Genomic DNA, 22,540 nt, shown 5'->3' on the forward strand with positions numbered 1-22,540 from the left:
ATCTTTGATAAAATAAATCTTAAAAATACAATTGTAAAAAATAACATAAAAAGATATTAGCAATACATTAAACAACAAAACACACACACAAAGCACACTTTACCTAAAACATGATATTTTACACAAATTGTGCAGCCAAACTTTTTAGATATTTTCAGGAAATGCAACAGTGTGTGTGTGTGTGTGTGTGTGTGTGTGTGTGCGTGCGTGCATGGTCTTCCTCAGTCACATGACTCCAAGCCAATCAAGCCGGCCTCTCTCCGGATTAATCTGACATCTCCTGTTAAATGCCACCTGCAATTACGGCTTATGAAAAGAGGCAACAGCACAATCAAGACTCCAGAGCACACACACCTCAGCCCACCTTCTGAAGAGTCACTGTGTGTGCGGCATATTCAACAAACTACATCACACCACTAATCAAGCCATTTTACTAAATAACTACAACAACACTGAATCTAATTCAGAGACGTGATTGATGCCACGCTTCCTACAGAATAAACCCACCCGCCAATAATTGGCTCTAACTACATATTAAACAAAACAACACTAACATTTTAATGTTGTAAGTTTTAATAAAAAAACTTTCAAAAACAGCAAATGTGTATCTTCAAAAGATGATGTTATATCTGCTATCACTCTCAGCAAAGTCTCAAATGCTTTCAAAAAGCAACTCAAATTCGGGAGTCTTTTAGACTGATTGATAGGGATAGTTCACCCAGAAGTGAAAATTGTGTCATATTTACCCTCAAATTGTTCTAATCTCCTGTTGAACAGAATGCTGGTAATCAAACAGTTGCTGGTAGCCACTTACTTCTATCCACCTTATTTTTCAATGTGGAAGTAAGCCGTTTTCTGCGAGACTTCCGGTTCATTAGCCGCTGTAGGGAAATAACGAGAAGAATACCAACGTGCAGTAAACGTGAAAACTGTTTGCACTACAAACCAGTTTGTTTATCACAAAGATACTAGATTAAAACTATATGGTAAGACTAGGGATGTAACGATTACAGGTTTGACGATAAATCATGATAAAATTCCCCATTATCATTAAAACCGTATTCGATTATCACGATTTGAACAACTCACGATAAATAAATACGGTCCAGCATAAAGCGTAGTTTTCAGTAACAGTGTCATGAGCGCATGGCAGCAGAGTAGTTTCGTTTTGAGTGAAAACAGGGCGGAAAAGCAGGGAGGTTTTAAAAGAGTGCTGAGGGAATTATGAATTAATGAATTATGTGAATGTACCTCTGAAGGCTCTGAATGTCTTCAGAAACGATTCAATGGCATTTGGTTTTCATCTTCGCTCCATGTAATACCTAAAGGAGGTGTTGTTAATCGCAATACTGCTTTGTTCACGGAGGTTACTGGAAACATTCAACTTTTCCATAAGCGCCACCTGCTGTCAGAGAGTGGATTTACAGAGACTTATATTTACATTCAGCTTGTGTGCAGTTTCTGTCTGGCCTAAAACGGACCGAATTTGCATGCCCTGCTGTAAATTTTGGCTGACTGATGAAAAAAAGCTTATGGGGATTCAGATAAGTTATCTAGAATTACTTTTGGAGCAGATAAAATACGTAATCATTTATTAATCAATTATCATTTTGACTTAATCCTTTTCTTTATTTAAAGGCTGAAATGTGAGGTTTACATTTTTATGAAACTTTTTCAAAGCTTTATTTGAACATTTACATTAGATATTTGAACATGCTATTAAACTGGTGTCAGTCAAGCTGTCATTTAAAATCATGTTATTGTTTTAGTGATTATGCAAACAAAAAGTCATTTTATTTTTGTCTGTTGATTTTTAAATATAAAACTTGGTGAAGTGATTTATGTGTCGGTACTTTTTGAATATCTCCAGCACATTTTAACAATACCGTGATAATATTGGTAACTGTGATCATTTTGGTCACTATAATCGTGATAAGATCATACTGTTACATCCCTAGGTAAGACACACCAGTTGGTAATATTAAGCAGCAAACGAGCTGTATTGTACAGCTAAAAATAGCTAGAAGCGGGTGACACCAGATGCCAGACACATGAAATTTACAAAAGGCTGCGCACCCACTCTTACGGGAAAGATAAGGTGGACGGTATTGGGGGGAGGGGATACTATGGAAGTCAATGGCTACCAGAAACTTCTTGGTTACTAACATACTTCAAAATATCTTCTGTGTTCAAAAGAAGAAAGAAAGTTCAACAAGTTTGGAAGAACATAAAGGTGAGTAAATGACCATTTTTATTTTTGAGTGAACTACTCCTTTAAAATGACTAGCTTTATTTATATTTTTTCATCAAACAGTCTTTTCTCGCCACATTCAACATATGTTTGATAGGGCAAGCATCAATTTTATTGGTCATATTTGGGTTTAGGAACTTAAAACTCCAAATATTAAGTGATTAATAATATGTGTAGTCTCTATGTGCATGAGATCAACATCTACAGCGCTTCAGCAAGCATCAAGAATGTTGCATGTTTTAAAAAGTAGCTGCTGTTCAAGGTCTGATATTACTGCACTTACCTTGAATAGAAAATTACAGCAACATGGTGAAGGCTTTCTTTAGAAATAATGAGAGTATTCTGTGGGAATCGCAGGGGACGGTGCATCCAAACACAACAGATGATCTCACTATCCACACTTATTCCCTGCCCGCACCAGCTCCCAAAAGATAATGCATGCTTGAAAATGAGAAGACCGACGTGCTAACAGGTGTTAAAATGGAAGATGCCAGATGGAAGTTCGGAAATGGGATGAAAAATGAAACGCCACTGCTGCCCTTCACACTTCAGCCCCTCTGAACTGCGGCGCCCTCTATCTACGCAAACAGAGAAATGTCTGTAGAACAATAAAGATTTTGCTCTTTTATACCAGACATTTTTGTTATGAATCATTTGAATTTTTGGTTTGCATCCATATAGATCTAAACAAAAACTTAAATTTCAAGTGAAAATATAGCTGCGAGCAGCGATGACGGGCCCAAGCCGTCAGCATACGCCACCCCGGTGGCATCGATAAAACGGTGCCCAGCGAGCACAAGCATTACAGTAACCCTCTGGCAGTTTGGTTTTAAGGGATACGGCAATTAAAGGGTTAATCCAAACCATCAACTCTGTGAAACACACACACACACAGAACAACATATAAAACTTTAAATTCTGTGAAAATATATTTTTCATTGGTAGTTGATGTTAGTTAATGCATTTACTAATGCTAACAAATGAGAAATTATTATAGTTACCAAAGGTTTTAATGATTTATTTTTCCATTAACTAACATGAATATTTTTTTCTAACACAAATGAATAAAGTAAAAAATATATTGTTAATATTTAATGTTATTTGTGAATTAACCAATGTTAAAAAACAACATTATTTAACTGTTGTTAATTTACATCATTAATAAATATATACCATTTAATGTTGATCAAAATCAATTCCAAAATGTGTTAATATATTATTACATTTTAAAGTTTTATCTTTTGAACATGACTATTTTTCTAATATTAAAAATATTTTGTTCATTGTTAGTTCGTTGTAAGTTCATACTATCAATGAAGAATTAACATGCTGTAAAATATATATTTTTCATTGTTAGTTCATGTTAATTAATGCATTCCCTACTGTTAACAAATGAGACTTAATTATAAAGTGTTATCAAAACCTTTAATGCTTTATAAGCATTTTTTAAGGATTTTATTGAGAAGTTTAAACAGACCCTCTCTCTCTCTCTCTCTCCCCCTCCACACTCACTGAACTCACACAGTCAGTCACTCACCCAGTCACCCACCGCACACATTAGAAGCAGTGACAGGAGAACTCTGATAAGTTTTAAATTTTCTCCTCTCCATAGTGTATTGTAAATTCATGAAATTAATCACATATCCTCAGACTGTATTGTTCTGTGTATGTAATTTTTTATGAAGTGTTTGGAAGCTGCTCTTAAAAGATAAAAAAAAAAAGTGTTCTTTTTTACTGTAACTTTAATAAATTGCCATTAAATCATCGTTCAAGATATCCTAAATCCGTCCGCAATTTAGCATCATCAGTATTTTGGCATCATGACAAAAAATGTTTGGTGTGATTTCCGTGTTTCTGATTGGAGGAGTATGAATTTGTTTACAGCCCGTTTAAAAAAAAAAAACACACATTAAAATAAATATAGCCGACTTCCTGTTGGTCGTAGCTAATGACTGTAAATTAGAAAGTTGTCCGGATTAATAAGAACAATTTATATACCGAGTTTGGTGTCTGTAGCTATCATATATATATATATATATATATACAAATTAATAATTATATACCATTTAATGTTGATCAATATTAATTCCAAAATGTGTTAATATATTATTAAATTTTAAAGTTTATCTTTTGAACATGACTATTTTTCTAACATTAAAAAGATTAATAAATGCTTTAAAAAAAATTGCTCTTTGTTATTCCATACTATCATGGAAGAATTAACATGCTGTAAAAATATATTTTTCATTGTTAGTTCACGTTAATTAATGCATTTCCTAATGTTAAGAAATGAGACCTTATTATAAAGTGTTATCAAAATCTTTAATGATTTATAAGCATTTTTTTAAGATTTTAAAAAACAGACCCTCTCTCTCTTTCTCTCTCTCACCCACTGCCTCAATCCACACTCAATCCACACAGTCACTCACACAGTCACTCACAGCCCACCCCCACCCCTCACTCAGCAGCAGTGACAGGGAGCTCTCACTCAGAGGCAGGCTGGCAGGGAGCTCTCACTCAAAAGCAGCTCTGATAGTTTTTAAATTTTCTCCTCCGCATAGTGTATTGTAAATTCATGAAATTAATCCCATAACCTCAGACTGTATTGTTCTGTGTATGTAATTTTTTATGAAGTGTTTGGAAGCTGCTCTTAAAAGATAAAAAAAAAATGTTTTTTCTTGTTTACTGTAACTTTAATAAATTTCCATTAAATCATCGTTCAAGATATCCTAAATCCGTCCGCAATTTAGCATCATCAGTATTTTGGCATCATGAGAAAAAATGTTTGGTGTGATTTCCGTGTTTCTGTTTGGAGGAGTATGAATTTGTTTACAGCCCGTTTAAAAAAAAAAACCCACATTAAAATAAATATAGCCGACTTCCTGTTGGTCGTAGCTAATGACTGTAAATTAGAAAGTTGTCCGGATTAATAAGAACAATTTATGTACCGAGTTTGGTGTCTGTAGCTATCATTATATATATATAAACATTAATAATTATATACCATTTAATGTTGATCAATATTAATTCCAAAATGTGTTAATATATTATTACATTTGAAAGTTTATCTTTTGAACATGACTATTTTTCTAACATTAAAAAGATTAATAAATGCTTTAAAAAAATTGTTCTTTGTTAGTTCATACTATCATGGAAGAATTAACATGATGTAAAAATATATTTTTCATTGTTAGTTCACGTTAATTAATGCATTTCCTAATGTTAAGAATTGAGACCTTATTTAATGATTTATAAGCATTTTTTAAAGATTTTAAAAAACAGACCCTCTCTCTCTTTCTCTCTCTCACCCAGCTCCTCAATCCACACAGTCACTCACACAGTCACTCACACCCCACCCCACCCCACCCCACCCCTCACTCAGCTGCAGGCTGACAGGGATCTCTCACTCAGAAGCAGTCTAAGAGCTCTCTGATAGTTTTTAAATTTTCTCCTAAGCATAGTGTATTGTAAATTCATGAAATTAATCACATATCCTCAGACTGTATTGTTCTGTGTATGTAATTTTTTATGAAGTGTTTGGAAGCTGCTCTTAAAAGATAAAAAAAAAAAAAAATTATCTTTTTTACTGTAACTTTAATAAATTGCCATTAAATCATCGTTCAAGATATCCTAAATCCGTCCGCAATTTAGCATCTTCAGTATTTTGGCATCATGATAAAAAATGTTTGGTGTGATTTCCGTGTTTCTGCTTGGAGGAGTATTAATTTGTTTACAGCCCGTTTTTAAAAAAAACCCACATTAAAATAAATATAGCCGACTTCCTGTTGGTCGTAGCTAATGACTGTAAATTAGAAAATTGTCCGGATTAATAAGAACAATTTATGTACCGAGTTTGGTGTCTGTAGCTAAAACTAACCCCCTCATTTTTGACAAAAGGTGGCGCTATAGAGTGTCTCTTCCACGCCCGTTTATGAGCTTTTTCCAGTGTCTAACTATCATTAATACTGATATGTGTGTTGAGTTTCATGACATTCTAAACATGTTATCTGCCTCAAAATCACCAGAAACGAATTTTCAACTTTGACACGTTGCCATGGCAACATAATTTTAGATATCAATATTCCCTTCACAGTTTTACATCGGCCGTGTTTTGACATTATTCTGGTGAAGTTTGAAGCAAATCGAGGTAAAAGAAGATGCTGAATTCAAAGCATTTTGAAAACGACACACTTCCTGCAGCCAGTTGGTGGCGCTATAACTTTCAGTCATAATAGTCACATCTATCCGATCGGCATCATACAACGAACAAATCACTGAAGTTTGATATACATCATACAATGTATGTGGACGTTATTAGGCATTTCCTGGGTCTCATTTTTCGCCATAACTTCATCGCCTCGCCACGGGCAAACCGTTCGACATATCAAAAATATCTTCGCAATTTAGCGTCCCCAATGTCTTGAGATCATGTTCACCTAGTTTGGTGGCAATCGTATGGAAATCCTCAGAGGAGTATATCAAATTCCAGAGCATGCGCTTTTTAAACAGCCCTGAATAGCCGACTTCCTGTTGGGCGGAGCCTATGACATGCTGCGCGGAAGTTGTTCGGCTCAATGAGTTCTATATGTGTACCGAGTTTCATATGAATACGTGCAAGTATGTGTGAGCTATACATCAAGCTTTCTGACAATTTTCCAGGGGGCGCCGTAGAGCCCCTGTGCCACGCCCGGGTCCCAGCCTCAGCGGCGTCCTAATGGCCGCAGGTTCCAACGTGCGTGCCAATTTTCGAGAGTTTTCGGGCACGTTAAGGCCCCCAAAAGTGCCCGGATGATTGAAATAAATAAAAAAAAAAAAAAAAAAAAAAAAAAAAAAAAAAAAAAAAAAAAATAAATATAGCTGCGAGCAGCGATGACGGGCCCAAGCCGTCAGCATACGCCACCCCGGTGGCATCGATAAAACGGTGCCCAGCGAGCACAAGCATCACAGTAACCCTCTGGCAGTTTGGTTTTAAGGGATACGGCAATTAAAGGGTTAATCCAAACCATCAACTCAGTGAAACACACACACACAGAACAACATATAAAACTTTAAATTCTGTGAAAATATATTTTTCATTGGTAGTTGATGTTAGTTAATGCATTTACTAATGCTAACAAATGAGAAATTATTATAGTTACCAAAGGTTTTAATGATTTATAAGCTTTTTTTAATGATTTATTTTTCCATTAACTAACATGAATAATTTTTTCTAACACAAATTAATAAAGTAAAAAATATATTGTTAATATTTAATGTTATTTGTGAATTAACCAATGTTAAAAAACAACATTATTTAACTGTTGTTAATTTACATAATTAATAAATATATACCATTTAATGTTTATCAAAATCAATTCCAAAATGTGTTAATATATTATTACATTTTAAAGTTTTATTTTTTGAACATGACTATTTTTCTAATATTAAAAATATTTTGTTCATTGTTAGTTCATTGTAAGTTCATACTATCAATGAAGAATTAACATGCTGTAAAAAATATATATTTCATTGTTAGTTCATGTTAATTAATGCATTCCCTACTGTTAACAAATGAGACTTAATTATAAAGTGTTATCAAAACCTTTAATGCTTTATAAGCATTTTTTAAGGATTTTATTGAGAAGTTTAAACAGACCCTCTCTCTCTCTCTCTCTCTCTCTCTCTCTCTCTCTCTCTCTCTCTCCCTCCACACTCACTGAACTCACACAGTCAGTCACCCACCCAGTCACCTACCGCACACATTAGAAGCACAGAGACAGGAGAACTCTGATAGTTTTTAAATTTTCTCCTCCGCATAGTGTATTGTAAATTCATGGAATTAATAACATATCCTCAGACTGTATTGTTCTGTGTATGTAATTTTTTATGAAGTGTTTTGAAGCTGCTCTTAAAAGATAAAAAAAAAGAAAAGTGTTATTTTTTACTGTGACTTTAATAAATTGCCATTAAATCACCGTTCAAGATATCCTAAATCCGTCCGCAATGTAGTATCTTCAGTATCTTGGAAGCATGTGAAAAAATGTTTGGTGTGAATTGTTGGTTTCTGCTTGGGAGGAGTATGAATTTGTTTACAGCCCGTTTAAAAAAAAAAAAAAACACATAAAAAAAAAAATAGCCGATTTCCTGTTGGTCGTAGCTAATGACTGTAAATTAGAAAGTTGTCCGGATTAATAAAAACAATTTATGTACCGAGTTTGGTGTCTGTAGCTATCATTATATATATATAATCATTAATAATTATATACCATTTAATGTTGATGAATATTAATTCCAAAATGTGTTTATATATTATTACATTTTAAAGTTAATCTTTTGAACATGATTATTTTTCTAACATTAAAAAGATTAATAAATGCTTTAAAAAAAAAAGTTCTTTGTTAGTTCATACTATCATGGAAGAATTAACATGCTGTAAAAATATATTTTTCATTGTTAGTTCACGTTAATTAATGCATTTCCTAATGTTAAGAATTGAGACCTTATTATAAAGTGTTATCAAAATCTTTAATGATTTATAAGCATTTTTTAAAGATTTTAAAAAAACAGACCCTCTCTCTCTCTTTCTCTCTCTCACCCACTGCCTCAATCCACACAGTCACTCACACAGTCACTCACAGCCCACCCCACCCCACCCCTCACTCAGCTGCAGGCTGACAGGACCTCTCACTCAGAAGCATTATATCAACTCTCTGATAGTTTTTAAATTTTCTTCTCACCATAGTCTATTGTAAATTCATGAAATTAATCACATATCCTCAGACTGTATTGTTCTGTGTATGTAATTTTTTATGAAGTGTTTGGAAGCTGCTCTTAAAAGATAAAAAAAAAAAAGTTTTCTCTTTTTTACTGCAACTTTAATAAATTGCCATTAAATCATCGTTCAAGATATCCTAAATCCGTCCGCAATTTAGCATCTTCAGTATTTTGGCGTCATGAGAAAAAATGTTTGGTGTGATTTACGTGTTTCTGTTTGGAGGAGTATGAATTTGTTTACAGCCCGTTTTTTTAAAAAACCCACATTAAAATAAATATAGCCGACGTCCTGTTGGTCGTAGCTAATGATTGTAAATTAGAAAGTTGTCCGGATTAATAAGAACAATTTATGTACCGAGTTTGGTATCTGTAGCTAAAACTAACCCCCCCATTTTTGACAAAAGGTGGCGCTATAGAGTGCCTCTTCCACGCCCGTTTATGAGCTTTTTCCAGTGTCTAACTATCATTAATACTCATATGTGTGTTGAGTTTCATGACATTCTAAACATGTTATCTGCCTCAAAATCACCAGAAACGAATTTTCAACTTTGACACGTTGCCATGGTAACATAATTTTAGATATCAATATTCCCTTCACAGTTTTACATCGGCCGTGTTTTGACATTATTCTGGTGAAGTTTGAAGCAAATCGAGTAAAAAGAAGATGCTGAATTCAAAGCATTTTGAAAACGACACACTTCCTGCAGCCAGTTGGTGGCGCTATAACTTTCAGTCATAATAGTCACATCTATCCGATCGGCATCATACAACGAACAAATCACTGAAGTTTGATCTACATCATACAATGTATGTGGACGTTATTAGGCATTTCCTGGGTCTCATTTTTCGCCATAACTTCATCGCCTCGCCACGGGCAAACCGTTCGACATATCAAAAATATCTTCGCAATTTAGCGTCCCCAATGTCTTGAGATCATGTTCACCGAGTTTGGTGGCAATCGTATGGAAATCCTCAGAGGAGTATATCAAATTCCAGAGCATGCGCTTTTTAAACAGCCCTGAATAGCCGACTTCCTGTTGGGCGGAGCCTAAAACATGCAGCGTGAAAGTTGTTCAGCTCAATGAGTTCTATATGTGTACCGAGTTTCATATGAATACGTGCAAGTATGTGTGAGCTATACATCAAGCTTTCTGACAATTTTGCAGGGGGCGCCGTAGAGCCCCTGTGCCACGCCCGGGTCCCAGCCTCAGCGGCGTCCTAATGGCCGCAGGTTCCAATGTGTGTGCCAATTTTCAAGAGTTTTCGGGCACGTTAAGGCCCCCAAAAGTACCCGGATAGTCGAAATAAAAAATAATAAAAAAAAAAAAAAAAAAAAAAAAAAAAAAAAAAAATAATAATCCTTAGGGGAACAATAGGGCCCTGCGCCTTACTGGCTTGGGCCCTAATAATAATAATCCTTAGAAGAACAATAGGGCCCTGCGCCTTACTGGCTTGGGCCCTAATTACATAATTCACTAGATAATCCATAAATACACATTATTTTATTTCATCAATTTTCCAGCAAAATAGCTATAATTGACATATAATTTTACCATGACATAAAATTACCTTAAAGGGATAGTTAACCCAAAAATGAAAACTGTCACCACAAAAGAAAAAAAAAAGAATGTAACCAAACAGGTAACAGTCTCCATTGACTTTCATTGTATTTTTTCCATCATATGGAGGTTAATGGGGATCAGCATTGGTTAAACACGTTTCAAAATATCTTCTTTTATCTTCAACAGAAGAAAGAAACTCAAATAGGGTTTGGAACAACTTGAGGGTGAGTAAATTATGACATAACTGTCATATTTTTGGGCGAACTACCCTTTTAATAAAAGATTTGAATTGAAGTTTTGAATCAACGCAGCAACCTGTTTTGTTTCTTAACTACTGTCTTTGCTTGCGCCATCTAATACTTATCCACATTTTCAGATAACATGCACTAAAGACGGGCTGAGTTTCCTCACGTGACTTACCATCAGATACTTCATAGCCGTTGGTTTAATCTTGACATGTTAGTGAGGATATGCTGTTGTTTTACAAGTCAAGTAGGTGTGCACAATTTTTCTTGACACTGGTTATCAAAACAGAGCCGCATTTGCTTGTGTCATTCAACACCAGTTGGGCAAGTCTACACAAGATTGAGGGAAGAACCACTCATGTTTTGAGACTGCTTTTACACATGCAACAGGTTAGCCGAAACCTTTCCCTCAAGTATCGGTTTACTACGTTTTATGTTTTGCCCACTCAAAATAACTAGCTTACGAAAGTTTGTCGGTTTAATGCATGCCAGGGATAACAAATATAGGCCTATACTTCAGATTTTGATGAAAAACAAGACCACTGACATTAGTGACATCAGATGCCATTAGTATATTAAGTGAACTACAATTTAGTCCACATTAGACCATTCAAACTAAAGCTAAAACCAGATGTAAACAGGTAAATGTTCATATTGGTGCAGCAAAATACCAAGACAAATAAAGCATGGAGGACATTTATAAGAAAATTATTTATATAACAGAAGCTGTGGGTCTTCATTTGACCATCTGTGTAAAATTATACATCTGGAAATTTAGAAAATAGAGACTAAACCCGTCACTGTTTATAAGTTTGGGTGATTGACTTTTTAACGCATTTAAAATTACATTTACATTTAGTCATTTGGCAGACACTTTTATCCAAAGCGACTTACAAACATGAATTTGGCCTAGAATAGATTAAATTATTTTTAACAACAGGAATTATAACCATTTGTACACTAATACTGCTGAAATACAGTAAAAGTAGCAGAGTTTTATACTAAACAATCACAAGAATGCAGTTTAATCATTGTCATTTATGTGCACCGATACACCAAAAACCATAAAACAACAACTACCAGATTGTTCACCTTTTCAGGACATTTTCTGTCTCATTTCTTATATCTCTGCACAAAGTAAACCAGTCAGTCTATTAAAGTTGGAGTCTGAATGGGAAAAACAGTCAAGGAATCAAAATAGAGATGGACTGTGGTTTAAATCTTCAGGATACACAGCCATCAAAAGCCAGATATGATGTGCTATGTTAACATCTCATGTTCATCTTCAATGACAGCAACTGTGTCACTTGAATAAAGAGTCCAAAATAAACCATTGCTATAATCTATTTGAGTCTTTCAGTCACACAAACATGACACGTTTAAAGAAGAGAGCTGAAAATGACTACAGTGATCATAATGATGATGAAGAGACCAATTTGTAGATTATTCATCATGTGTCATCACATTTATCTACTAAAATACACACACCTATGTACACACACACACACACACACCTTCAAGTAAACCTGGACTTCAGTCCAGAAAATGCTTCTGAACTAATGACTATAGGGCCTTTCGCACTGCTTCAGTTCCAGAACTAAAAGTACAGTACTAAAGTAGTGGGACGATTTTGCGCGAACTATTTCCCAGTACCATTTAAAGGGTTGCAATCACACCGACAGTGGGTACTAAGAAGTGACGTAAGCCAGTCGACAGCGACGTCATTTGTACGCGGCGTTCAACAACGTAAACAAAGAAGAACAACGTTAACAACAGGAGGATTGAGGATGCTGTGATCGGAGCTGTGTTTTTGTTGTGTATCGCGGGTTTCACAAAGAACGGTAAGGAGGACTAAGAATCTCCAATGACAATTTGCAGTGTTAGATTTCATTGAGGCTGATAGAAGCACAAAACGCCTTAGACGAAGTCTTGAGGTAAATGCTGTTAATAAATGCTCTCAGTATGAAACCATGTTTACAGTAAATGTTTACACGGTGTTTTAAATCATGGCGGGTGAGGGCGTTTTCGTACGCGTTTAGCAAATCAGCGTACACTTACGTCACGGATAGTTCCTAGAACTGTTTTAGACCCTACTCTGAAGTAGGAGCTAATTTAGTTCCTCCAAATGTAGTTCTGGGAACTAAAACCGTTCCTAGTTCCCGCGGTGCGAACACGCCAAAAAGTAGGTAGCTCCACAATTAGTTCGGGTACTATGAAAATGTTCCTGCGGTGCGAAAGGCCCTAATGACAGCACTCGACTGGGTCATTAATATACTATTGCTGTTACTTGTTTTCACTCAAACTTCATCTTAACAGAACCTAACATGAATGCATAAATTGCAAATTTCTGTGAAAAGTAAGATTTCCAGCAAAACAATTTATGAAATGGTAAACACATAATGGACTTTATTCTCAGGAATGAAGCTGGAATGAAACATGACATTGCATTTAGCCATTTTTCGCCACTAGCAGCACCAAATAGAATTGCAAAAAAATGACTGTCTTCAAACAGGTAGTCCCATCCCAAACTCACAACATTGGTTCAGTGAAGCTTACACTGTTGGACTGGATGGACCACAATGGTCTTCTAATTGGTTTTTGGATCACAAGTTGATAAATGTGCCGGATCTACCATTGATTAGTCTATTTTGAAAATATGCATATAGAATTAGTAGGCATTTCTATTCCAATCAGTTCCCTAAATACCTATTGGAGAACCCCTGACCTAACAAATCAAGGACACCATCAATAGATCTACAATCTAATTTACACAAAACAGCAGGTTGAGCGTATTTTATAATAGCTTAGTCATGTAAAGTGAGAGGGGCTTTATGTGATTAAATTACCAGATACACGAGCCATGAAACATGTCATTACTGGTGTACAATAAGCATTTCATCCAACCATCACTATATCTTTTTTGAAAAATGGCTAATAAAAGGCTGTTGAATGATCACCTGTCAGAGGTCTGTCTTGGTCTTGCCCAATGATGCATTTGTTTGGAGCACAGATAGCAAGGAGTGTCAAATGACGGCACCTGTGAGCCTGACACATGCTCGAAGAAGAGCCCTGATTGATGTGTCACTCAAGAAAAAGTCAATCTGTCATTAGCCTTTCATGGCTGTGTCTCAAAACCAGGGAGATGTCTACCTAGACAGCATTTCATCAGAGGTGTGTATCAAATGTTCAATATGCGGTCTAAATAGGTTTTGACACACAGCGCTTAAGTGTTATCCTCGATGCCAAAACCTGATGTAAGCAAGCCCAAAATGCTGTAGGAAGCATGTCAAAAAAACATCCAAAATGTTGTCTAGGACAAGACTTTTCAAACTGGGGCAAAGGGGCCACAAGGAAGTGATAGGGATCCATGGAAAAGTCTTGATAAATAAAATAATTATAATTTTAAAAATATGAATAAGTAATTGATGGTCCATAGCATCTAAAAGATTGAAACCCCTTGGTCAAAGAAGCCAACATACAATTTTTTTTAAAAGAGACAGCACAAAGTTACCTGTGATGCCCTAAAAAGCTCGTCTAGGTAGACAGCTTACTAGGTTACAATCCAAATGCTTAAAATGTTGTCTAGGTAGGCAGCAAACTAGATTTTGAATACAGCCAAAAAATTATGCACCCTCTAATGCTGACAATGAATGTTTTGTTATAACAAAAAACTACGTCCACTTTGACGCCAAAAAATCCTATGATGCTAAAAGCATCAAGTTCACTACGTTTTTTCAACACAAACACACATATTTTACAATCTACACAAGCTAAAAACTCTGTCTAGATAAGGTTTTCAAACACAGCCAATGATTGTGAGACATGAGTGATATGATCTGTCAGTCCAGCTCACAAGGCTCGTTAAAAACCACTAAATCGCCCAAATCTGCTATTGATGAGCCTGGATTTTTAATTGTAATGTGTGTTTCATGGATGTGTGTGTTTTATGTGTGTATTCGAGGGGAAACAGCAGCTGTGGATGTGAAAAACAGGAGTGGTTGTTCCCCACCCCCATTCACCGGCCTACAACAATGAACAACAAACACTCCACATTTCATTCACATTTATCGCCTTTTCCGCATCAGATTCGGCGCACAGGTACACTCACGTGTAAAATGAATCGTCTTACCCCCAAAATCCACAAGGGCAGCGGGGAGGAATACTAGGCGGCTTGCTGCGCTCGCTTCCTGTGTCCCCCATGGTGGCGATGTGAAGGCGGCAGGTTTCTGCAGGAAACACCGGGGATCCGCTCGCGGCCTAGTGCTTGTGCGGGAATTCCTCGGCTCGACGTTTAATAAAAAATGCTTTACAACGAAATCCCCGAGCTGAAAACGCAGCGTAAGAAGTGAAGGATGAGGACACGAGCGGCCGTTACTATGAATTCGACGTAATTTAGACAAAAATCAAGAAATTAACGGCCGCGTACAGTCCGACGGACCGCACCGGGAGTCGAGGCCGATCAGCTGGCGAGTGGAAGATACCAACTTCCGAATAGGGTTTTGTTAATCATGAGTAAAATCCACTTAAATGGTGATATTTTAGTTTTACTCATATTTTCACAAGATCCTGTTGTTAAAAAGAGAAATACATAATACGATGTTTAAATGTTGGTCTACATACATTAACATCACGTGTTAATAACGTTTTAGCGAACCAGTGTTCCCCCAAAAGAAAGTGGAACGTCCCAAGCTGTATTCCTTGTTTGTAAAGGGGATTTGTGCTTTAAAGCTGTTTAAGTACAAGACCTGCTACAGACCCCTACATAAGATGATCCGCTCGCGATGGCCTTGACTACAACACATATTGAAGCAAAACACAAAAATTACATTAAAAGTTTGATATGACAGTACAAATAGATGACATTGAATTGCACACTGACAACACACTGGCTCAAGGCCATACAGTAATGCCTCTTTCTCTCTCTCTCTCTACTGGAAGGGGGGATTCCAATGATTGAATTGTATAAACAAAAATGTTAACTTATGTTGCATTTGGACCTTTTTAGAAGTTGTTGTGTTGAAAATATTCAGGGTACAAAACTAAGTGACCCTGGAGCACACAACCAGTCTTAAGTCGCTGGGGTATATTTGTAGCAATAACCAAAAATACATTGTAAGGGTAAAAATGATTGATTTTCTTTTATGACAAAAATCATTAGGATATTAAGTAAAGATCATGTTCCATGAAGATATTTTGTAAAGTTTCTACTGTAAATATATAAAAACTTAATTTTTGATTAGTAATATGCATTGCTAAGAACTTCATTTGGACAAATTTAAAGGTGATTTTCTCAATATTTAGATTTTTTTGGACCCCCGGATTCCAGATTTCCAAATAGTTTTATCTCAGACAAATATTGTCCGATCATAACAATCCTAACAACCATACAAATTACTACCCTGTTCAGGGCTTCAGGTGCAGGTCAGTTTCATCTGTAATACGCTACTGTAGTTTTGTCTTTATTAACCTTGTTGAATATTAAACTGAAATCATCCAGAGTTTAAAAAGGTAGAAGTGAACAGACAGAGGGACGGACATAGATAGATAGATAGATAGATGGATGGATGGATGGATGGATGGATGGATAATGTTGCAAATATTCAGGGTACGAATCTGAATTTTGTCTAAAGAATGTTTAATCAAATGCAGTCTCTGTATCATGACCTACCAAACATTAGAGCAAATGATCCTTTCTTTATCATGTGATAGCTGAACATGAGTGGAGGGTGAAACGACTCCCTTTCAAAGCAACATCTCCCTCATCACTGGTTAAGTCCAGCCTGAAGCCTCCAGGTCTCCTGAGACGCTCCACACAACTTCAAAGACAATTTTCCCCTCGTTTCTACACACAGAACTTTAGGAATTAATGAGAATCTGTTTCAAAGATGACAGAGCTATAATGTAGCTCGAGCGCATCAAGAGTGACACAGATTTGCTTTCTTTCACAACGTTTCATTCACTCGAGTCGCACACAAACACCAGTCACTCAGGAAAATAACCATCAGGTTGATACGCATATTCACGATGGTTTACAAGAGTTCATGTCAACTTTTCAACTTTTTGCAGAGTTAGAAATCCCCCTTTACTCTCCGTGTTGTTTCCTGCCTGAAGAGAGACTACAAAGACGACGCTCTCAAAGGAGGTTTGATTATTTAATGGGGAAAATCAGAAGGTGCGGTGCAGTGGGACCTTGTAGATGCATTGATGTGCAAAAAAAAAAAAAAGAGACAGAAGCTCAAGGTGCCTGGAAGAGGGGAAAAAACAACTGTGAGGGTTTTGCAGTGAATTGATGAACACGGGTAAACTTTCATGCTTTTCAAAAACACGGCAACAAGGCCTTTGAGTAAAATATACTCAGATTTAACTTTCATCTCAAGGTAGGTACATCCAAAAGCTTCTTTTAAGCACTACATTGAACAATGATTCCTTTCAGAGTTATACACAGTGGATCCAATGCAATTCAGCAGAGCTACTGCAGGTATAAACACACTTGAAGCAAACTGGTAGGGTTTTACTGCATTTCAACCCTCACAATACTCCAAAATTTTGGTTTTAATTTCCCATTCGCTTTATGTCATGTTATAAATAGACACTTAAATACTATAGAAACACATTAGCTGAGCTCCCACACATTTTTCTTTAATTAATTTCATTAATTATGGGCCATTATTCAAAGCATAAACCATAAGATACTGTATGTCCACCCTATCATGGACATATACTGTATATTACTGTACGTTTTCATTGCAAAATTAAGATGCAAATTATATTTTCTGAAAGGTATGATGTCCCTTTCCTAAACAGGCTTATTTTTATAAATGCATAAAAGATTTTATGTAAACCATGTGTTTTTAAAGAAACTCATACAATTTGCACGTGTATTTTTTCTTATTTGGAGAAAACTGTGATATTTGAAATGCAGTTTTTTGTTTGCATGTTTTGCCCCCACACCTAGCTATTGAACACACTGGATTATATAGATATGATTAAATTATTATTTAAAATATTACTTGAAAATATCCAGATGTCAGGGTGGACCAGCACATGACGGGGTGGACACATCATGCAGAACACACAAAGCATGATAAAATATGACAATGAAACATTTATTCAACTTCAAAAAAAAGAAAAAATAATATAATTACATCCTCAATTACATTGATATACTCCCCCCCCTCCCCCATTCATTATAGTTTTTAGCAATAATAACCACAAATGAATGCTGTCCACTCTGTCATGCATCATGTATGTGTCGTGAGTCTAAGTGGCCAACAGGGTGGGCATTTTGGAACGACAGGGTGGGCATTTTGGAACGACAGGGTGGGCATTTTGAGCTTCGATTAGCATATTAGCTTAAAACAAAACTGTGACTAGCTAAATATTTAGTCTTGTTGTTGAAGAGAATTTGGTATATTTAAACTTACATATTTTGAAAATACTGTATTCGAATCCCTTCTGGCATATTTTATGCTGACAGGGTGGACATGTTAAGCTTTGGCAAAGCAAGTAAGCAAACTCATGCGAAGAAAATTTGTCAATTATAAAGTCACCAACTTACTCATCTCAGGCATTAGCTACAGGATGGATAACCATTCAAGGGACATGGACAAACTCTTCTTTTTTATTCAATAAAAATATCATTTTTATTACCAAATTATCAATACATTCAAATTGAGTAATCTCTAATTTAACAAAATATTAATAGAACAAAATTTTTAAATTTTATTTTTGATAATATTCTACTATCATTCAAATTTAATGAGCAGCGCATGGGACATAGCAAAATAACATGCATCCTCTTCCGCAACACAAAAAAAAATCTAGAAAATTTAATGTAAAAGAAAATATAAAAACTTAGCCTACTATAACACACCCTTTCATAGTCATTTTTATGTTACGTTATCATGGCATATGAGTTATTTTTCAAAAGGCACCCTACTGTGATTGACCCACGCTCTTAAAGGGGTCATCGGATGCCCATTTTCCACAAGTTGATATGATTCTTTAGGTCTGTAACATACTTTGGTTCAAATTTCTCAATGGTAGTTTAAAAAACACGTTTTTTACCTCGTCAAAATCAGCTCTGTTTTCAGCAAGCCATGTTGCTTTAAATGCTAATGAGCTCTGCTCACCCCGCCCCTCTCTTCTGTGGGGTGACGAGCAGACTGTAAACTTCAGCCATGAAACTGGCTAACTAGCACGTATTAGGAAAGGCGATTTGCAAAGATTAAAAAAAACAACAACTTATACTCACTTCTACTGTAGATGAACCTGGATCACGAATAATTCGCACAAACATAGACACGTTTAGGCAGATCGGGGATTGGCGCATTCCCTTCAAAAACAAAAGTAACGTTAATCCTCTGCATCTTCAGCAGCTCAGATGTCGGGAGTAACTGACGACTGCTATATTCATTATTACATCCAACAACAAAGCACCTAAATCGCTTAATCGGAGACATCACACAATGGCAGAAAGCTCTCAGCTCACTCAGGGCGCCTCTAAGCGGCCTGTGCAGAACTACGTCATTATAAAAAAGTGAACTTTGCATCCGATGACCCCTTTAAAGGTTTCAAAAGGGGGTTTTCACAGCAATGCCATAAATGAACCACTTTCAGTTCCCCAAAGAACATTTCAGTGAACAGTTCTTAGTGTGAAGAACATTTTAATAGTCTAAAGATCTTTATAATGGAAAATGCACCTGGTGATGTGTTTTCGATCTGATCACAGGTGGATAATGCTAAATAAAAATGGTTCTTTTAAGAAGTGTTCAATGAAAGGTTCTTTGAGGAACCAAAAATGGTTCTTCTATGGCATCACTGCAAAAATAAATAAATAAATAAAAATCACCTTTATTTTTAAAAGTGCATGGATGCTAAAGGTTCTTCATGGAACCATCGATGTCAATAAAGAACCTTTATTTTTTTAAAGTGCCACTTTTTAAGGACAGACATTCAAACATAAAGGTAACCTTTTAAAAACAAACATTCTTCAAGTATTTGTCTTCAAATCTTGCTATGATTCAGACTTAAGTAGAAAAGAAAGTTTGACTTTAAATGTTGGCTTGACCAGGCAATCATCCAGAGTTTAAAACGGTAGAAGTGAACAGACGGACGGACGGACGGACGGACGGACGGACGGACGGACGGACGGACGGACGGACGGACGGATGGATGGATGGATGGTTTAAAAAAAAAAACTATTATAAAGATGAAAGAAAATGTGGCACATGTGCTGCTCTAGAAACTCAGCATATCAATACAGCTGCTTGATTCATGAGGGCCAATTTCAGAAGAGGGATGTTTAAGATACAAACAGCCATAGATTTCATGGGAAATCTTTATGTGTGCATGCCTCTCCATAAACGAGTGCTTCTCTTATCCTTTAATTCCTTCCCAAGAAAGAGCGAGGGCTTTATTGACAAGTGTTTCAGTGTTTATAGGGCTGTGGATAGGATAACAGAAAGCAGCCCTCTTATAAGAAAGATGAATCTGGTTATAACTGGATTGGACTCTTGTTGCAGTAATGTAATGTCTACAGTAATGTGTTATGGGATTGTGGTGTGGGGTGTTCAGCAAAATGATGCCCCTCTTACTATGTTAATCATAACCTAACTAGACTAAGTGTGCAAAGTAGTTTTTCAATAAATAAAGAACCACTGAAAAAACTTTTTTATATAAAAGTATAAAGGCCTGTTCACAACAAGAAAGATAACTATAACTATGTTAGTGTCCACCACAGCACAATATCCCTTCTGTTTATTAGAAGTGTGCGCTACAGTTTTGTCGCCTGCCGCTTGAGCCCTTTAAAATCTCTTATACTGCATTTATTTGATCAAAAATATAGTAAAAACAACAATATGTTGAAATAATTTAAAATTGTTTTGAATTTGAATATGTATTATTCCTGTGATGCAAAGCTGACTTTTCAGCATCATCAAAAATAAATAAATAAAATACAGCTTTTTTTGGTACACCGTTTTCTCTGCACACTCCAGTCACAGTGACTAAAGGAAGCACAACCTAACAGCAGATTAAAGAAAATACATGTTTTCTCCTGTGGCATGCTCGAAATCAAATTTATTACATGCAAATGTGTTAAAAGAAATGAAAATTTGCTGAAAATGTACTCACCCTCGGGCCATCCCGGATGTAAATGAGTTTGTTTCTTCACAGGAAGAAATTTGGAGACATTTAGCATTTTCACTTGAGAAAGCAATTTTATGGATTTGTATTTTAGCCAGAAGCAACAGTTTGGAGTTAAAATGCCTTAATGATGGAATAGCTTCTAACAAATTTCACACGCTATTAATTGATGGACTGGAGAGGTGTGGATTACTTATGGATTTTTGTGGTGTTTTTATCAGCTGTTTGGACTCTCATTCTGACGGCACCCATTCACTGCAGAGGATCCATTGGTGAGCAGGTGATGTAATGCTAAATTTCTCCAAATTTGTTCTGATGAAGAAACAAACTCATCTACATCTTGGATGGCCTGAGGCTGAGTAAAGGCAAACAAGACGGCTGCAGCAGCCACGAAGACTGTTTCTCTCCGCGTGCAAATACCGAAAAAATGGAAATAACAAATGGAAGTGCACCGACCACATGTCTGGTCACGTGAATTTGACTGTGGCTGACAGGTCATGAAGAGCCAAAGCAAGAGTCTTATTAGAGCTTCTACAGGGCATGGGAAGAGGAAGAAGGAAGATCAAAAGGAATACCTTCAGCAAATCCAATGGAAGGAAAGAGAGATGTTAAAACAGGAGGAGTGAAGGGATAATAATGAGATAGATTGCAGTGAGAGTGCGAGATAGAGGTTAGGAGGGTCAAGACCCACTATGTATTCAAGAATAACAGTTATGTCTTAGAAAGATCAACACTGTGTAAGAACCAGACTGCTGATGAGTGCAAGACTACCCAACATTACTGGTTCTATTGCGCCATCTTGTGGAGGATTAGTTGAGTTTTACAATCACTATAAACAAAGAGGTTTTTTTTATTTAGTGTGCAGGCCTTTGAAAATCAAAATTATAATTTTTTTCAAGACTATAACATAAATGCAAAATTATGTTTCCGAATATAGTTGAGCTTAACTTCCCTTAACTTTTCCCATTCATTCTCTATGGTAGTGCTTAACACTACGGATGTAATATATTTTTGGCCACGCGTATACTTCCTGGCGCTGTTTCGTCTTTTCCGTGGCGGGTAATTTAAAAAGCCGAGTATCATCTGTCAATCATTCGCGTTCGCAGTGTACTTACTGTATTGCATATACATTATGATTAATATATTAATATATTTTATCATTTAAATTGCATGTATATTATCATGTAATCGGATTGCCAGTTGTGTTGAATGGTTTGACGTTAGGAAACAGTAAACCAAACTATTATAAAAAATAAAAACTCTTATAAAATACAGCTGTTATTTTATAAGAGTATCTTTGTTTGTAAAGGTGAATGTTTCATCATTAATCTCTCACTATGTACTTAAATAAAATATTTAAAATATATATATATGTCAACAGTGCATGATGTAGTTGTAATTAATATATATTACACACACACATTTAAATTACAAACAAATTGATTACAAAAATGTGTGTTTATTATGAAAAAATAGATAATCAAACACAATAGTCTGTGAAAGAGGATATTGTGAAATATATTAATAAATGTTGTGTTTTCATGGACTTCTAGAAAATAAATAGATGCATTTAATTATTGATA

The 22,540-nt window shown here is 35.8% G+C and overlaps 1 protein-coding gene across 3 annotated transcripts in view; it reads right to left on the bottom strand.

Moving 5' to 3' along the window:
* LOC306882749 (AN1-type zinc finger protein 3 homolog) overlaps positions 1–15,283 on the bottom strand; it is a 30,460-nt gene extending 15,177 nt beyond the window's left edge. Inside the window, exon 1 of one of the 3 annotated variants that reach the window (XM_079437605.1) lies at positions 14,941–15,283. In XM_079437605.1, coding sequence (XP_079293731.1) covers positions 14,941–15,011 — 71 coding nt within the window. In that variant the 5' untranslated portion in view covers positions 15,012–15,283. Of the gene's footprint in view, positions 1–14,919 lie in introns of all 3 variants that reach the window. The other 2 variants (XM_079437604.1, XM_079437606.1) reach the window with 2 other exon arrangements.
* Positions 15,284–22,540: the final 7,257 nt, after the last annotated feature.

Source organism: Barbus barbus (assembly GCF_936440315.1).
Source record: "Barbus barbus genome assembly, chromosome: 16".
Taxonomy (NCBI): domain Eukaryota; kingdom Metazoa; phylum Chordata; class Actinopteri; order Cypriniformes; family Cyprinidae; genus Barbus; species Barbus barbus.